We start from the raw sequence: 15,406 nt of genomic DNA, 5'->3' as shown, positions 1-15,406 counted from the left end.
CTCCCCTACTCTCTCTATATCCATTTACTTTGAAGTTAAAAATGCGACCAATGGTGCCTTTCTTGTGTATTGACATTATCCAATGCACTTCTCACTAGTGAAACTCCAAATTGATGACCACTTTATCAAAAAGTGGGTTGAAAAGGATGGCTTCCAGGGTTTAAAGAACTATGCAGCCAAAACTGAAGACAGGGAGCTTGAGGTGAAGATCACAATAGTGGAGAAATACAATGTCCGCATTCCCGAGCTGGTGGCGAGGATAAAGAACAGTCACGTATCAAATATAGCATTTGCAGGTAAAGCAAAACGCACCTTTTTTGTATTTTTCCCCCAAGAAGGAAATTGTTTCCCTTTTTTTAATCCAACCTCACTTCCCCCTGCTCCTCAGAAATAGTGCACTTGGTCCAAGATGGTCTTGCGCCCAGGAAGGAATAAGACAACTCCTTCTGGGACATTCCTGGGGTCACAGTAGAATGAATTTTCCACTGGAGTACTGATAAGTGAGGTTCTGCTGGAGCTGAATGAGGATTCAGTCAGTATTTCCTGGGATCTAGCAGTCTGACCTAATGCCTTATCTTGGATACTGGCTTAAATTTGCAGTGATTTCTGGAAGAATACTGGTGGACTATCAAAATACAACAAACCATTCTTGTTTAAGTTCAGGTCTGGACTGGGGTGTGAGGCAACTGGGCATTTTCTTGGGGGGCCAGTCCTCGTTAATGGGTTAGTGGATTAGTGCAGGAGAGGAGCTCTGGTCTGGGGATTTTTCCCTCTCTCTCTGCTTTGCTTTCAGTTTGCAGTGTTGATGTAGCCGTCTTGGTGCCAGGATATTGGCAAGACAGGGTAAGTGAGATAATATCTTTTATTAGACTAACAGCAATTGGTCCAATAAAAGATATTACTCCCCCCATTCTGTCTGGCTTCCAGTTCACATTTAAAAGCAAGTGAAACTATAAATGCAGAACATAGGAAGTTAATCTGTACATAGTGTTCAGTAAATAACAAGATATAAAAACAGCAGTACAGATATATTGGCTGATATCCTCTCTGTCTCTCTCTCTCTCTCTCTCTCTCCCCCCGCCCTTGTTCCCTGATGTGTGTTGGTTCTAGATTATGTGGTAGGCACCGTGTACAAAGCCAAAGGCCTGGAGTTTGATACTGTGCTGGTTGCAGATGATTTTATGAAAGTCCCTTGTGCCAGGCATAATCTCCAGAGGCTGCCTCACTTTATCACTGGTAAGGGAGATCCTTTATACTGGAACCATTCTTTTCCCTAAAGGGAAAGGTGATGCATAGGGTGGCCCATTGGCACTCCCCCATCAGTCAGCACTCTTTGGAGGTATGCTTGGGATTGTCTCTGGCTGTACCTAGCAATGTCCTCTCAAGCTTGCTGTCATTCACTGACTTCTCACTTGTGGTGCAGTTCCTTTGTGTAAGTCTGTGCTTGGGAGATGGGCCTGGCACGTAAGGGCAGGTTCATCACTCAGGGAACATGCATTGTTCCTGCTTTGATCAGCAACGAATGTGTATGCCCCAAGGGGAGAGAATATTGGTTCTGTTTGCTGTCACTGAGGTCTTACACAAGTCCTGTCATGATTGTGTAACAAACACATGGCAGGATACCATGCAGCCATGCTACTCTGCATATTATCTCCTTCTTAACAGAGACACCAACCATATTTCTGTGACATACCCAGCTCTTGTTTTAAGTGTTCATCCTAATTCAGCAGTGAATTAGAACTAGCTGAAATACCAGAACAAATTCTGAAGTTTTATCAGTTATCTTGTAACACTTTTTTTTTTTTCCTGACTTCTTCTCTCTAATCTCTGCCTAGACATGTCTGCTGAAGATGAATGGAACTTGCTGTATGTTGCAGTGACTCGTGCCAAAAAGCATCTGTTAATGACAAAGTCCCTGGAATATCTTTTGACTTTGGCTGGGGTGAGTTAAACATGCCATGGCAAAGTGACTGTAACTTAGATCTGTGAGCAGATGGAGGGGGATGTTACCATAGGCGCTGATTTTTCAAAGTGCCGGGGTAGCGAGCGCAGGGCAGATCGGGCCAGTTCTTGCATAGACCGCAGATCACTGGCGCTTCCCAGTTGCGGCCTAGGCCAGAGGAATGTGAGCTTTGAGGTTGAGCCTTTATACTTCCAGGGCACCTTCTGACCCTCTGAGGGGCGGGCTCAGAGCTCACTAGCTCCGCCCACTCTGGTGTCCGGAGGGGCTCGTCTCTCTCCGGGGCGGCGGGGAACCACACCACCTCACTACACTCCCCATAACATCTGTGCTAAAGTGTCTCATGCTTGAGGGGTTTAGGAGGTCTGGTGACTGGATAGGAGCAGAATAAAGGACAGTTAAATTATATAGTAAGGAGGGAAACTAAGATTCATATTGTTCCCTGAACAATGGGCTGAATTCTCCTCTTAGTTACACCAGTTTAGGTCCAGAGTAACTGAGGAGATATTTGGTTCTTAGCCTTCCCGTTTCCTGATGTTGTGGTTTTAAGTGCAGCTTCAGTGATGAATAACTACTGCTTTTAGACTCGTATCTGATTCTGCCTCTCTCCCTCACCACAAGTGTATATGTTCCCTTTCCTGCGTGTCCAGGCCTCATAGTCTCGTTCCAGTTCCTTCCTTTCAAGTGTTTTTTTGCGGTTGGATATTTTTTTTAAGCTCTAATGTTGCTCACAACACATTCCGATGCCCTGAGTTCACCGCACGCCTTGTTCTTTCCCTTTTCAGGAGTATTTCTTGCGGCCAGAGTTGACTAGTGAGGCCTTAAAGGAAGGGGCAATTCATTGTTCCGTGTCACAGTGCCACAATGCTGTGCCTGCTGACTCGATTCTAACCATGAAGAAAGTGCCCCTCGCTTACGTAAGTCTCATCTCTCTCTGCTCTCCTTTCTGCTTGTTAGTTGTGTTTTGTGACCTTGGTGCCAATGAAATGTGCCAGGTTGATAGCCCTGGAGATGTCACTTACCAGCCTTTTAGCCATGGGCGGTGGGTGAACCCCTGGCTTGGGGAAGCTAGCCCCCCCAACCCGCCTTCCGCCCGAGACCCCACCCATTCGGCGCCCACTGGAGCCCAGCTCCCTCTCTGTTCGCTGGCCCCTGCCCCAGGCTAACGCCCCCAGCCCTGGAGCACTGGAGAGCCGGGCGGTGCCGTCCAGCCCAACCCCCGGCCGGCATGCCCCAGCCTCCCTGGGCTGCGCTGCTGGGCCCAACCTCTGGCCAGCTGGCCCCCCCATCCCAGAATGTGTCCCCCGGCCAAGCTGCCAGCCCCAGCACAGAGCAGGTGGCACAGCCAGAGAGGCCCTCGCGCTGGGCAGGCGGCGTGGCCCCAGCACCAGGAGGACGGGCACCATGGCGCGGCCTCGGGGATGAACCACAGCCCCCAACCTGCCTGTCTCAGGGAACAGCAGGCAGGTTGGGGACTGGGGGTGGAGCAAGGGCAGGGGGACATCAAGCTGTTTGGGAAGACAACACCTTCCCCTGCCTACGATACCTGCCACCCATGCTTTTAGCCATGATCACAGAAGTAGCAGATGAGATCTGCCTGTGCACAAAATGGACAGGCACAAGGCAGCCATCATCCACCATTGTAACTCAGCCCTGTCCTGGTCTCTAGGCTTCTGAGGGGTATTTTAGTCTTCATGGCTCGTTCCAGCCTTGCCTTCTCAGGCATGTCTACACTGCAGTTAAAAACCCACAGCTGACCTGTGCCAGCCGATTCCAGCTCGTGAGGCTCAGACATTCTGGCTTGTGCTGCAGCCCAAGCTGTAGGACCCTCCTACCTTGCAGGGTCCTAGAGCCTGAACTTCAGCCCGCTCCTGACTGTCTACACTGCAATTAAACAGCCCCTTAGCCTGAGCCCTGCGAACCCGAGTCAGCTGGCGTGGGCCAGCTGCAGGTTTTAAATTGCAGTGTAGACATACCCAAAAATTAAAATGGGCTCAGTTTGTGCCAGTTGTGGGTGTGTTTTTGTTGTTGTGTGTGATGCAGACACCTACCTTCTGGCCTGGGACCCACCACTTCCTTTCCCATAGACGATGGTTGATAAATAGAATAATCTTGACCCCTACCAAACAGGGCTGGGTTTGAACCTGGATGAGACATTTGTTATCTCAGCAGCATGGCCTTGGAGTTAAGGTGCTCCAGAGATCTTGGATCAGTTCCCAGCTCTGCCAAAGACTTGGTGCGATACCGTGGACAAGTCACTGTGGGACAGAGCCTTATGTTGACGTCCATGGAGCAGCGCCAGTTTAACCCCAGCTGAGGAACGGGCTCGTGATTTCTCTGTGCCTCAGTTCGCCCTCTGTAAACAGAGATCATTTTACTTGACTCCCCAGGAAGGTGGGGAAGTAAAACATTCATTAACCATGTCGGAGAGGTGCATGATACCACTGTGATAGGAGCCATACAAGTACATAGCTATATACCTGTCCCTTGAGCCCTCCTGCCCTCATCACCCCCACTGGATAAGGCCCCGGTATAATGAAATTGCATGTATAATTTTTATCGCAGGCTGCTTTATAAGGGGTTTCTTTAGCGACAAATAGGTGACAGATACCAAACACACTGGATCTGAATCAACAGCAATGTCCCCAACTCCTGTTTCATCCCGTGTCTGAGTTCAATGGCCCAGTATGTCTGAGGGAGGGGAGGCAGAGACTCTGTATTTTCCAATCCTTCTCCTTTTACAATTTCCTACTGGTCCTTTTCCCACAGAGCAATGGCAGCAAAGACCAAGGTGGCTACCTGTGCCATGCTTGCGTGCAGCAGCGTCTCGGCCCCTTGACACAGCTAACTGTTTCACCTGAGCTGGTCCTGACCATGGATGTCGTCGATGAAGCGTTAGAAATTCCGAGGCACGTTGCTGTCCTCTATGACCTGTTTTGAAAACAGGAAGGGGTTGGTTTTATGTCCTAGATCGGGCTCCGACGTGTTGGAAGTGAGGAGGTCTGTAGCTAGCATCTCTGTATTGTTACTGAGGTCCTTGAAGAAATGAAGTTGATGGTCCTTGGACAAGCTCATCAGAAGAAGGACAAGACAAGAGCTGTTCATGAGGACGCTGTGAATAAGGTCTGGGGTTATCCTTCTGTTACAAGAGGGTACCGTGGCCGATGTATGTTCCAAGTGGCTGTCTATTACGTTTCACTGTAAGAAACCCGGACTGCGTAACTTGTACAATACTAGATGCACTTGGACTTGACAGATTTTCTTTCTGAACATTGGCACGCTTGTCCCACATGTTGCCCCTCAGGGTGGCTAGTTTCTGTCAGTGGTGCACATTCAGGTGACTGGCTTTTATGATTGCCCAGACTTTTTGCAATATTTAAGCTTTATCCCAATGCATTCTGGTCACTGGGCAAACTGAGACGAACATGCAAAACTAAGGGAGATGATGTAAAAGCATTTTATTACTAATGAAAGAACTCATTCCTGGAGTTAATTTTCATAGGGCTAATCTCATCTCCGGGGAGGAATAGCTGACTTCCCGTGCATCAAGTCGAGAACGTCTGTTTTTTTTAACATGTAATCTTTGGGTGTTCCCCAGTCTCTCCATCTCTGCCTCTTTCTCTCATCCTTGGTTCTCTCTTCCCCGTACAAACAAACAAAATCAGTTCTTCATTTAAACCTCAGGATGATGATCGTAGAGAACCAGAGTGTCTTATGCTGTGATCAAGTACGTAATAAAAACAGAAGCCTGTTTATATTAAACAGTGGGGTTTTTTTTAATTGGAGAAAAAGCTGTTTTTGATTGTATTTATTTACTGAAGATCCCATTAGAGATGAAAGCACAGTATGCATTGCTTTAATGATGGATTTAGCCCTGTATCTGAAGAAGCAAGACACAAGATTATCCCTCTTAGGAACACACTTACTTCTGGGCTTTTTACTCTAGAATTGTTACAGCACCAAAGCATCCGACTTACTTTGTCCACCTAACCCGGACAAATGTGGATGATTCTAGATTAATTTCTTGTTTTCATCTGGTCCTAACTTGAGCAGAGAATGTCTGTCTGAAACTTTTCCGTGTCCGGTCTCTGAGAGCATGTGATCTGGTTCCAATTGGTATCATTATAGCAGGTTTGCCTTTGTTTCTGGAATACAATGTGCCTTATGGCAACACACTGGTTCCCCCCCATTCTGACGTCCCAGAGAGAAGCAGAGAAGTCATTTAAGTGCTAGAATGACAGACTGGAGGTAGAGAGGAGTGGAACAGGGGAGAGCTTGCAAGGAACCACCAGATACACAGGTACATTCTCATTGCCCTTTCGTTACATAGTTTACGCACCCCCAGTTGCTTTTAGGAATTATCTGTAAAAATCCTTTGCCTTTCATAAGAGGGCAGATCTCTGATGGGGTGATTACATCCTGCCACCTTTAAATTCCCCCTGCAGCTTCAGCTTACAAAAAGTATTCCTTGCTCCCAGGTCCGTAAGGCCATGTAACAGTGCTGTGTATTGATCAAACAGCTGCTGCTTTCTGCAGCTGCATCCCAGTGAGGGATGAAGTGATCTCTGGGCCAGTCTACGCTACCGTGCTACATCCACGCAGCTGTAGCGCGTCTGGTGAAGATGCCAAGAGAGCGGTCTCCCATTGGCATAATTATTCCACTTCCGAGTTAGGTCTGCAGGAGAGCGTCTCCGACCAACATAGCACGGTGTGGACAGCGCTTTAAGTCGATCAGGGTGAGAAGGGGTGTCTTTTTCACACCCCTGAGCGATGTAAGTTGCTTCGATTTAAGCAGTCATGTAGACCAGCCCTGTGTCTAGCTGGTACATCAGTCAGCTACATTTGTAAAGCACCAGGGGCCCCTTCAGAGTGAAAGGCCCTAGGGAAGCACAAGGTCATTAGCATGTATGTGGCAGCATCCATCGTTTTAAACAAGGGAGCGCCTAACTAACAGGCCCAGTTTCCAGCACAGTTTTCTGTGATGAGCGGTGAGGCCCCATCCAGTGGCACCTTGAACTAATTTAAGTCCGTGTTAATTTCTAGATGAGCTTAAAAAGGAATTCTTGACTGCAGTGCATGGATAACCGGTCACTAGATGGCAGCACTGCATTAGTTAAAGTAAAAAAGGAATGTACTGTATCTAGTCAGTCTCTGGAAAGAACATTTAATCCAGTTTTGGCCTCCTCCCTCACCCCAGGACTGCAGTATGATACCCTTCTGCCTTTGGGACATGGTACTGACTTCAGCAGTGGATGTTTCACATGGGACATGGGGGTTGTTGTATTAATTTAGATGGAATAGGCCCAGAGCTGAAGGTGTTAAAATGACCCTGTCGCTGCCCAACGTTAAACAAGGTTGGGGCTTTGATATACAAAGACTTCAGCCTGTGTAGTACCATGACAAATACACCATTAAGCATTATTTTGACCTTTTATTAAAGATACAGTAAAGGCGGGAAATGGTTAAAAATCATTTGAAAAATAAAGTATTAAGGCTTCTATTTTAACAACATCCTTCATTCACTTTCACTTTAGCTGAAGAGAGTTTTTAGAAAGAGCCTCCCCCTTGTCTGACGGTCTTTTAGATGGTGTTAAAGATGGTGGTAACTTTCCTATTTTGGGAAAAGAGAAAATAGTTGAGATAGGCTTGGGCTATTGTTAAAGTCTCTCTGTGTTTCCTAAGAGATGAAACAAGACAAACACATACAAGAAGCAGGTATCAGAGTAGCAGCCGTGTTAGTCTGTATCCGCAAAAAGAACAGGAGTACTTGTGGCACCTTAGAGACTAACAAATTTATTAGAGCATAAGCTTTCGTGGACTACAGCCCACTTCTTCGAAAGAAGTGGGCTGTAGTCCACGAAAGCTTATGCTCTAATAAATTTGTTAGTCTCTAAGGTGCCACAAGTACTCCTGTTCTTTTTGCACATACAAGAAGGGAGAGAGAAGAACAGCAGAGCCAGAAAATGTAGCTTGTGGGTTTGGTGTTGACTCTCAGTTGCAGCCTCACTGCTGGAAAAATACAGGCAGAACACACGGTCTTGTCGTTACTTGGAGACTTGACAAATTCAGACCAGCAGCAGGCTGTTTGGAACATTGTGTTTAGCTGCCTCTTTCTGGTCACAAGCATACAGCCGTGTTGAAAAACATAGTCTTCACCAGCTAAACCAGACTCTTATTAGACAGAAGGAAAAAGGAGAGAGAGAAAGGAAGGAGAAGAAATACGGTGAGCATAGTCCGCTTCCACTTCCCTTACCAACGTCTCTTCTTTTAAAAGCGACAAAGAGTCCTATGGCACCTTATAGACTAACAGAAGTATTGGAGCATAAGCTTTCGTGCGTCTGACGAAGTGGGTATTCACCCACGAAAGCTTATGCTCCAATGCTTCTGCTAGTCTATAAGGTGCCACAGGACTCTTTGTCGTTTTTTACAGATCTAGACTAATATGGTTACCCCTCTGACACTCTTCTTTTAAAGACCCCAAAAAGGAGTGATGGGCGGAACCCATCCCTTCATTAGTTTGTTCATCAATTAGGCCTGTTTTCCGACGCACCAGTTTTGGTTAATTAATTTCCAGTCCCCCACTTCCCTTGTTTACCAACCTTTACACAGTCCTTAAGTTATAATAGCAGCTCTTTTTGTTCCGACTAATCTTTGTGACTCCTGTTTGCACCTTTTCCCCATCAACATTTATTGTTATAGGTTATTGCAATACTTCATAAACTTTATTACTATTGAGTTTATAGTTAAGGTAATTTGTAGGCCCAGTTGTTACAACATGGTGTTGAACCCCATGTTGGATTTCTGTGCTTGGCAGAAATAACTTCTGCTTTCTAGTATTTATGATATTGCTGGAGATAAAAGCGAGGTTTTAAAATTAGCAAACCAATGCAATATAGTGACAGCAAGTATGGGCTAAGTCTGTTTATATTGTCATCTTTCCTGTACATTGCTACATAAGGTAGCTAGATGATTTGGACGATGAGCTATTTGGTGGTAATCTGTACCACTTACACTCAAACACAGTAGATGCTTTAAAAAACAAACAAAGAAAGAACTGCATTTACCACAGCCCAAGGTAATTGTTGAAGGCTGGAATCTCATTGCCTTGGTAACACTGTTCAGGTTGCTTAATGCTTCTGTCCTTGGAGCTCCAATGTTATCTGTATTAGCAGATACTGTAGCATGTTAATTCAGCAGACCTCAATGTTACTCATAAAGAAAGACCACTGGCACGGTTCAGTGGTGAAGGCGCTCAACCAGGTTTATTGTCCTCGAGACACAGTACTCGCTTCCAGGATCAATGTCTACGGGTACACTAACACATGAATGCCCAGTGGCAGGGACTCAGCTCAGTAGCAGTGGGACATTCTGCATCTCCCTAGGCTGGACAAAGGGTTCAGGCAAGGTAACCTGACATTTATAGACTGAGACAAACCATTTACGTACCACCTTAGGTGTTTCATGACTAATATCGTGGATAAAACATCCTTATTCATTATTTTGTCAAACCGTCTTATCTTGTATTAGATTGGAATATATCTGTACTAACTGAAATATATTTATGTAAATATCTAATGCCTAGTAAGCTAGCACCAGCTTTATTAAATTCATGTACTGAACAGCAAGTCGGGTGCGGTGGCGTGTGCCTGTAATCCTGGATACTTGGGAGGCTAAGGCTGGCAGATCTCAGGGGTTCTGGGCTGTTATGCTGGTTGGGTGTCCAGTGCTACTGACACCCTGGCCAGTGGGTGACTGAAAGACTGGCTAGAACAACATAAATGGCATGTTGTGATCGGCGCTCTCTCTGTGAGGGCTGATGGACCGATCGATCAAGGTGACTGAACAGTGATCTCGTAAGTATCTGCTTTAATACATGGCCTGACTTTGGTTCCCAGCCTCTGGTTCAGGCCTTAAATCTTGCACGAGGCCCAGTGCTCCAGGCTTTGTCTACTACAGCAAGAAAGTGTTCTGGAGCAGAGACTAAAGGTGGATGGGAAAACAGAAGCACAAGGGAGTGAATGAACTTGCAGTCCAGTGGTGTTGTCCAATGGCTAAGGCACTGGACTGCAAGTCAGGAGACCTGAGCTCTGCCGCTGACCTGGTGTGTGACCTTTGACAAGTTCATTCACTCCCTTGTGCTTCTGTTTCGCCATCCACCTTTTAGTCTCTGCTCCAGAGCACTTTCAATATCAATATTATGTGTTTGTATATTGCTTAGCACACAGAGTCCCTAATCTCAGATGGGCCCTCTAGGCATTACTCCAATACAGTTGATAATATTTTTCCCAGCTTGAAGTAACTATAAAACTTCCACTGTGCAGGTGGAAGTGCCTTGCTGTTTGTTTGGAATAAGCAGCTGGACTTGTTCTCCGTGTGGTCAGTAGAGAGTCTCAGAATAACGTAGTGCTGAAAACATCAGCAATAATATCTGAATAATACATCTTGGCATTGCCGGCTCTTATTACCCCATGCCTTCTTTATCTACTCTTGCATTTAGAATATAAGCCCCCTCCCTATGCAATAAATAGCAATTTTCTATAGGTAGCAATCAAATTATCACATGTAATTTCTTTCCAGAGGTTTTGATCAAATTACCCAGTGAGTGAATTAAGTGGCAGGTGATGTGGCATAAAATTGAGACTAAACTCTCCAATTGATCTAGATAGTCATGATATCACTTAGATGTTGTATCCAGGCATGGAAATTGTGACCTTTGCCTCCCATATCACAAAACTTCCTGGGTGAAATGATACCAGATCAGGTGTGCCTGTCCATATTAATCGTAACTAACTAAACTGTCTGAAATGAGAAAATACATGAGAATTATTAACATCTATTCACTGACATATAGGTTATTCATTAAATAACTTGTCTGTGTATTCAGTCTTTGCTTCCTAACATTTGCAGCTCTTACAGGTGCTACTGATGTTCAGATTACATATAATGGAGAAAGAGGTAGAATCTAGTGCAGGGGTCGGCAATGTTCGGCATGCGGCTCGCCAGGGTAAGCACCCTAGCGGGCCGGGCCAGTTTATTTACCTGCTGACGTGGCAGGTTCGGCCGATCGTGGCCCCCACTGGCTGCGGTTCGCCGTCCCGGGCCAATGGGGGCAGCGCGAAGCCGCGGCCAGCACATCCCTCGGCCCCCGCCACTTCCTGCCACCCCCATTGGCCCGGGACAGTGAACTGCGGCAAGTGGGGGCCACGATCGGCCGAACCTGCCGCGTCAGCAGGTAAATAAACTGGTCCGGCCCGCTAGGGTGCTTACCCTGGCGAGCCGCGTGCCGAACGTTGCCGACCCCTGATCTAGTGGCTGGAACATTGGACTGGGAGCTAAGAACTCTGGGGGTTTTCATTGTGACTCTGACATTAATCTTGGGCAAGTCTCTGCTTCAGATTTTTCCATCTGTAAAATGGGGATAATACCCCAGTGTGACAGACTGTACCTCAAAGTAGCACCCTGGAACACCCATATTCATCATTCATATGTAGTTATGATATTTCATACAAAGCATGCTATGTAAGATATCATATGAAAGGTCATGATGTGCTGAAACCCATTGTTCTGTCAAAATATGTATAGCGTTAGTGTGTATGAAGTTATGAGATTTTGCTGTATGGTTGTTGAAATATGTTTTGAGTTTGGGAGTTGCACACTGCTAGTTCTCCAGAGACTACAAAGGAGGTGACCCACAGGCCAGCGGGCATTAAACAACCATTAATCAGCAGGGGAGTTGTAAACAGGGGATTTACAATTCTGTAAGAGAGTTGCACAAGCATCACACAATGGGGATTGCTCAACTCTGTGACTCAAGGTCCACCAGGACCATGTCTGGGCTAGTATTTTCCAGGCACATGGACAGAGGGTATAAAATGTGATGTTAGCAAGAAGAAGAAAGTCAAGGAAAGTGTGGGCCCCTTACTGAATGAGGGAGGCAACCTAGTGACAGAGGATGTGGAAAAAGCTAATGGACTCAATGCTTTTTTTGCCTCTGTCTTCACAAACAGGGTCAGCTCCCAGACTGCTGGACTGGGCAGCACAGTATGGGGAGGAGGTGACCAGCCCTCCGTGGAGAAAGAAGTGGTTTGGGACTATTTAGAAAAACTGGATGAGCACAAATCCATGGGGCCGGATGCGCTGCATCCGAGGGTGCTAAAGGAGTTGGCGGATGTGATTGCGGAGCCATTGGCCATCATCTTTGAAAACTCATGGCGATCGGGGGAGATCCCGGATGATTGGAAAAAGGCTACTGTAGTGCCCATCTTTAAAAAAGGGAAGAAGGAGGATCCGGGGAACTACAGGCCAGTCAGCCTCACCTCAGTCCCTGGAAAAATCATGGAGCAGGTCCTCAAGGAAACAATTATGAAACACTTAGAGGAGAGGAAAGTGATCAGGAACAGTCAGCATGGATTCACCAAGGGGAAGTCTTGCCTGACTAACCTAATTGCCTTCTATGATGAAATAACTGGCTCTGTGGATGAGGGGAAAGCAGTGGATGTGTTATTTCTTGACTTTAGCAAAGCTTTTGATACGGTCTCCCACATTATTCTTGCCGCCAAGTTAAAGAAGCATGGGGTGGATGAATGGACTGTAAGGTGGATAGAAAGCTGGCTAGATCGTCGGGCTCAATGGGTGGTGATCAATGGCTCCATGTCTAGTTGGCAGCCGGTTTCAAGCGGAGTGCCCCAAGGGTCCGTCCTGGGGCCAGTTTTGTTTAATATCTTTATTAATGATCGGAAGGATGGTGTGGACTGCACTCTCAGCAAGTTTGCAGATGACACTAAACTGGGAGGAGTGGTAGATACGCTGGAGGGTAGGGACAGGATACAGAGGGACCTAGACAAATTAGAGGATTAGGCCAAAAAAAAACCCGATGAGGTTCAACAAGGACAAGTGCAGAGTCCTGCACTTAGGACGGAAGAATCCTATGCAGTGCTACAGAATAGGGACCGAATGGCTAGGTAGCAGTTCTGCAGAAAAGGACCTAGGGGTCATAGTGGACGAGAAGCTGGATATGAGTCAACAATGTGCTCTTGTTGCCAAGAAGGCTAACGGCATTTTGGGCTGTATAAGTAGGGGCATTGCCAGCAGATTGAAGAACGTGATCATTCCCCTCTATTCGACATTGGTGAGGCCTCATCTGGAGTACTGTGTCCAGTTTTGGGCCCCACATTACAAGAAGGATGTGGAAATATTGGAAAGAGTCCAGCGGAGGGCAACAAAAATGATTAGGGGTCTGGAGCACATGACTTATGAGGAGAGGCTGAGGGAACTGGGATTGTTTAGTCTCCAGAAGAGAAGAATGAGGGGGGATCTGGTAGCTGCTTTCAACTACCTGAAGGGGGGTTCCAAAGAGGATGGAGCTCGGCTGTTCTCCGTGGTGGCAGATGACAGAACAAGGAGCAATGGTTTCAAGTTGCAGTGGGGGAGGTCTAGGTTGGATATTAGGAAACACTATTTCACCAGGAGGGTGGTGAAGCACTGGAATGCGTTTCCTAGGGAGGTGGTGGAATCTCCATCCTTAGAGGTTTTTAAAGCCTGGCTTGACAAAGCCCTGGCTGGGATGATTTAGATGTTGTTGGTCCTGCTTTGAGGAGGGGGTTGGACTAGATGACCTCCTGAGGTCCCTTCCAGCCCTGATATTCTATGATTCTATGAAAATAAGGGACCATGGCATCATGCACGATTACCTCTCTACTCCCTCACCTACGCTGAAGGCAGCAACATTAGGAAGACAAAGACTTGAAGCAGTGAGAGGCAAAAAGGCATCCTTTAAAAAGTGGTATTTAAATCCTAGTGAGGAAAATAGAAAGGAGCATAAACTCTGGAAAATAAAGAGTAAACATACTAGGAAGGCCAAAATGAATTTGAAGAACAGCTAGCCAAAGACTCAAAAAGTAATAGCAAAAACATTTTTAAGTACAGCAGAAGCCTGCTAAACAACCAGTGGGGCCACTGGACAATCGAGACGCTAAAGGAGCATTCAAGGATGATAAGGCCATTGCGGAGAAACTAAATGAATTCTTTGCATCGGTCTTCACAGCTGAGGATGTGAGGGAGATTCCCACACCCGAGCCATTCTTTTTCGATGACAAATCTGAGGAACTTCCCAGATTGAGATGTCATTAGAGGAAGTTTTGGAACAAATTGATAAACTAAACAGTAATAAGTTACCAGGACCAGATGGTATTCACCCAAGAGTTCTGAAGGAACTCAAATGTGAAATTGAACTACTAACTATAGTTTGTAACCTATCATTTAAATCTGCTTCTGTACCAAATGACTGGAGGATAGCTAATGTGATGCCAATTTTTAAAAAGGCTCCAGAGATGATCTTGGAAATTACAGGCTGGTAAGCCTTCAGTACCGGGCAAACTGGTTGAAACTATAGTCAAGAACAAAATTGTCAGACACATAGATGAACATGATTTGTTGGGGAAGAGTCAACATGGTTTTTGTAAAGTGAAATCATGCCTTTGTCCCTCTCTGAGTTCCCACCCCTCCTTCTAAATGGAAAAACACCAGGTTAAAGATGGATTCTAGTTCAGGTGACATGATCACATGTCACTGTAAGACTTCATTACCCACTTGCCAGCACACAGGTATACAGGAAGACCTACAAGTAAAACAGCCATCTATAGTTAATTGTCCTGGTTAATGGGAGCCATCAAGATTCCAAACCACCATTAATGGCCCACACTTTGCATAATTACAATAGGCCCTCAGAGTTATATTTCATATTTCTAGTTTCAGGTACAAGAATGACACATTCATACATATAGGATGAACACATTCAGTAGATTATCAGCTTTGTAATGATAACTTGCAAGAGACCTTTTGCATGAAGCATATTCCAGTTACATTATATTCACACTCATTAGCATATTTTCATAAAATCATATAGAGTGCAACATCACAGATACAAAGCTACTCAAGATAGCTAAGTTCCAGTCAGACTGTGAAGAGCTACAAAAGGATCTCTCAAAACTGGGTTACTGGGCAACAAAATGGCAGAAAAAAATCAGTGTCGATAAATGCAAAGTACTGCACATTTGAAAACCATCCTAACTACACATATAAAATGATGGGGGCTAGATTAGCTGTTACCACTCAAGAAAGAGATCTTGGAGTCATCCTGGATAGTTCTCTAAAACATCCACTCAGTGTGCAGCAGCAGTCAAAAAAAACGAGCAGAATGTTGGGAATCATTAAGAAAGGGATAGATAATAAGACAGAAAATATCATATTGCCTCTATATAAATCCATGGTACACCCACATCTTGAATACTGTGTGCAGATGTGGTCGCCCCATCTCAAAACAGATATATTGGAATTGGAAAAGGTTCAGGAAAAGGCAACAAAAATGATTAGGGGTATGGAATGGCTTCCGTATGAGGAGAGATTAATAAGACTAAATTAGAAAAGAGACAGCTAATGGGGAATATG

The 15,406-nt window shown here is 45.7% G+C and overlaps 1 protein-coding gene across 6 annotated transcripts in view; it reads left to right on the top strand.

Moving 5' to 3' along the window:
* The window catches only part of FBH1 (F-box DNA helicase 1), a 40,825-nt gene extending 35,103 nt beyond the window's left edge, over positions 1-5,722 (top strand). For 4 of the 6 annotated variants that reach the window (XM_065552529.1, XM_065552553.1, XM_065552561.1 and 1 more), the window contains 5 exons: positions 99-296; positions 1,111-1,236; positions 1,836-1,942; positions 2,746-2,877; positions 4,730-5,722. In XM_065552529.1, coding sequence (XP_065408601.1) covers positions 99-296; positions 1,111-1,236; positions 1,836-1,942; positions 2,746-2,877; positions 4,730-4,900 — 734 coding nt within the window. In that variant the 3' untranslated portion in view covers positions 4,901-5,722. The remainder of the gene's footprint in view (positions 1-98; positions 297-1,110; positions 1,237-1,835; positions 1,943-2,745; positions 2,878-4,729) is intronic. The other 2 variants (XM_065552532.1, XM_065552537.1) reach the window with 1 other exon arrangement.
* Positions 5,723-15,406: the final 9,684 nt, after the last annotated feature.

This window comes from Chrysemys picta, chromosome 1 (genome assembly GCF_011386835.1).
Source record: "Chrysemys picta bellii isolate R12L10 chromosome 1, ASM1138683v2, whole genome shotgun sequence".
NCBI classification, from domain to species: Eukaryota; Metazoa; Chordata; order Testudines; family Emydidae; genus Chrysemys; species Chrysemys picta.
The sequence above is the reverse complement of the archived record's forward strand: the minus strand, read 5'-3'. Positions and strand labels throughout refer to the sequence as shown.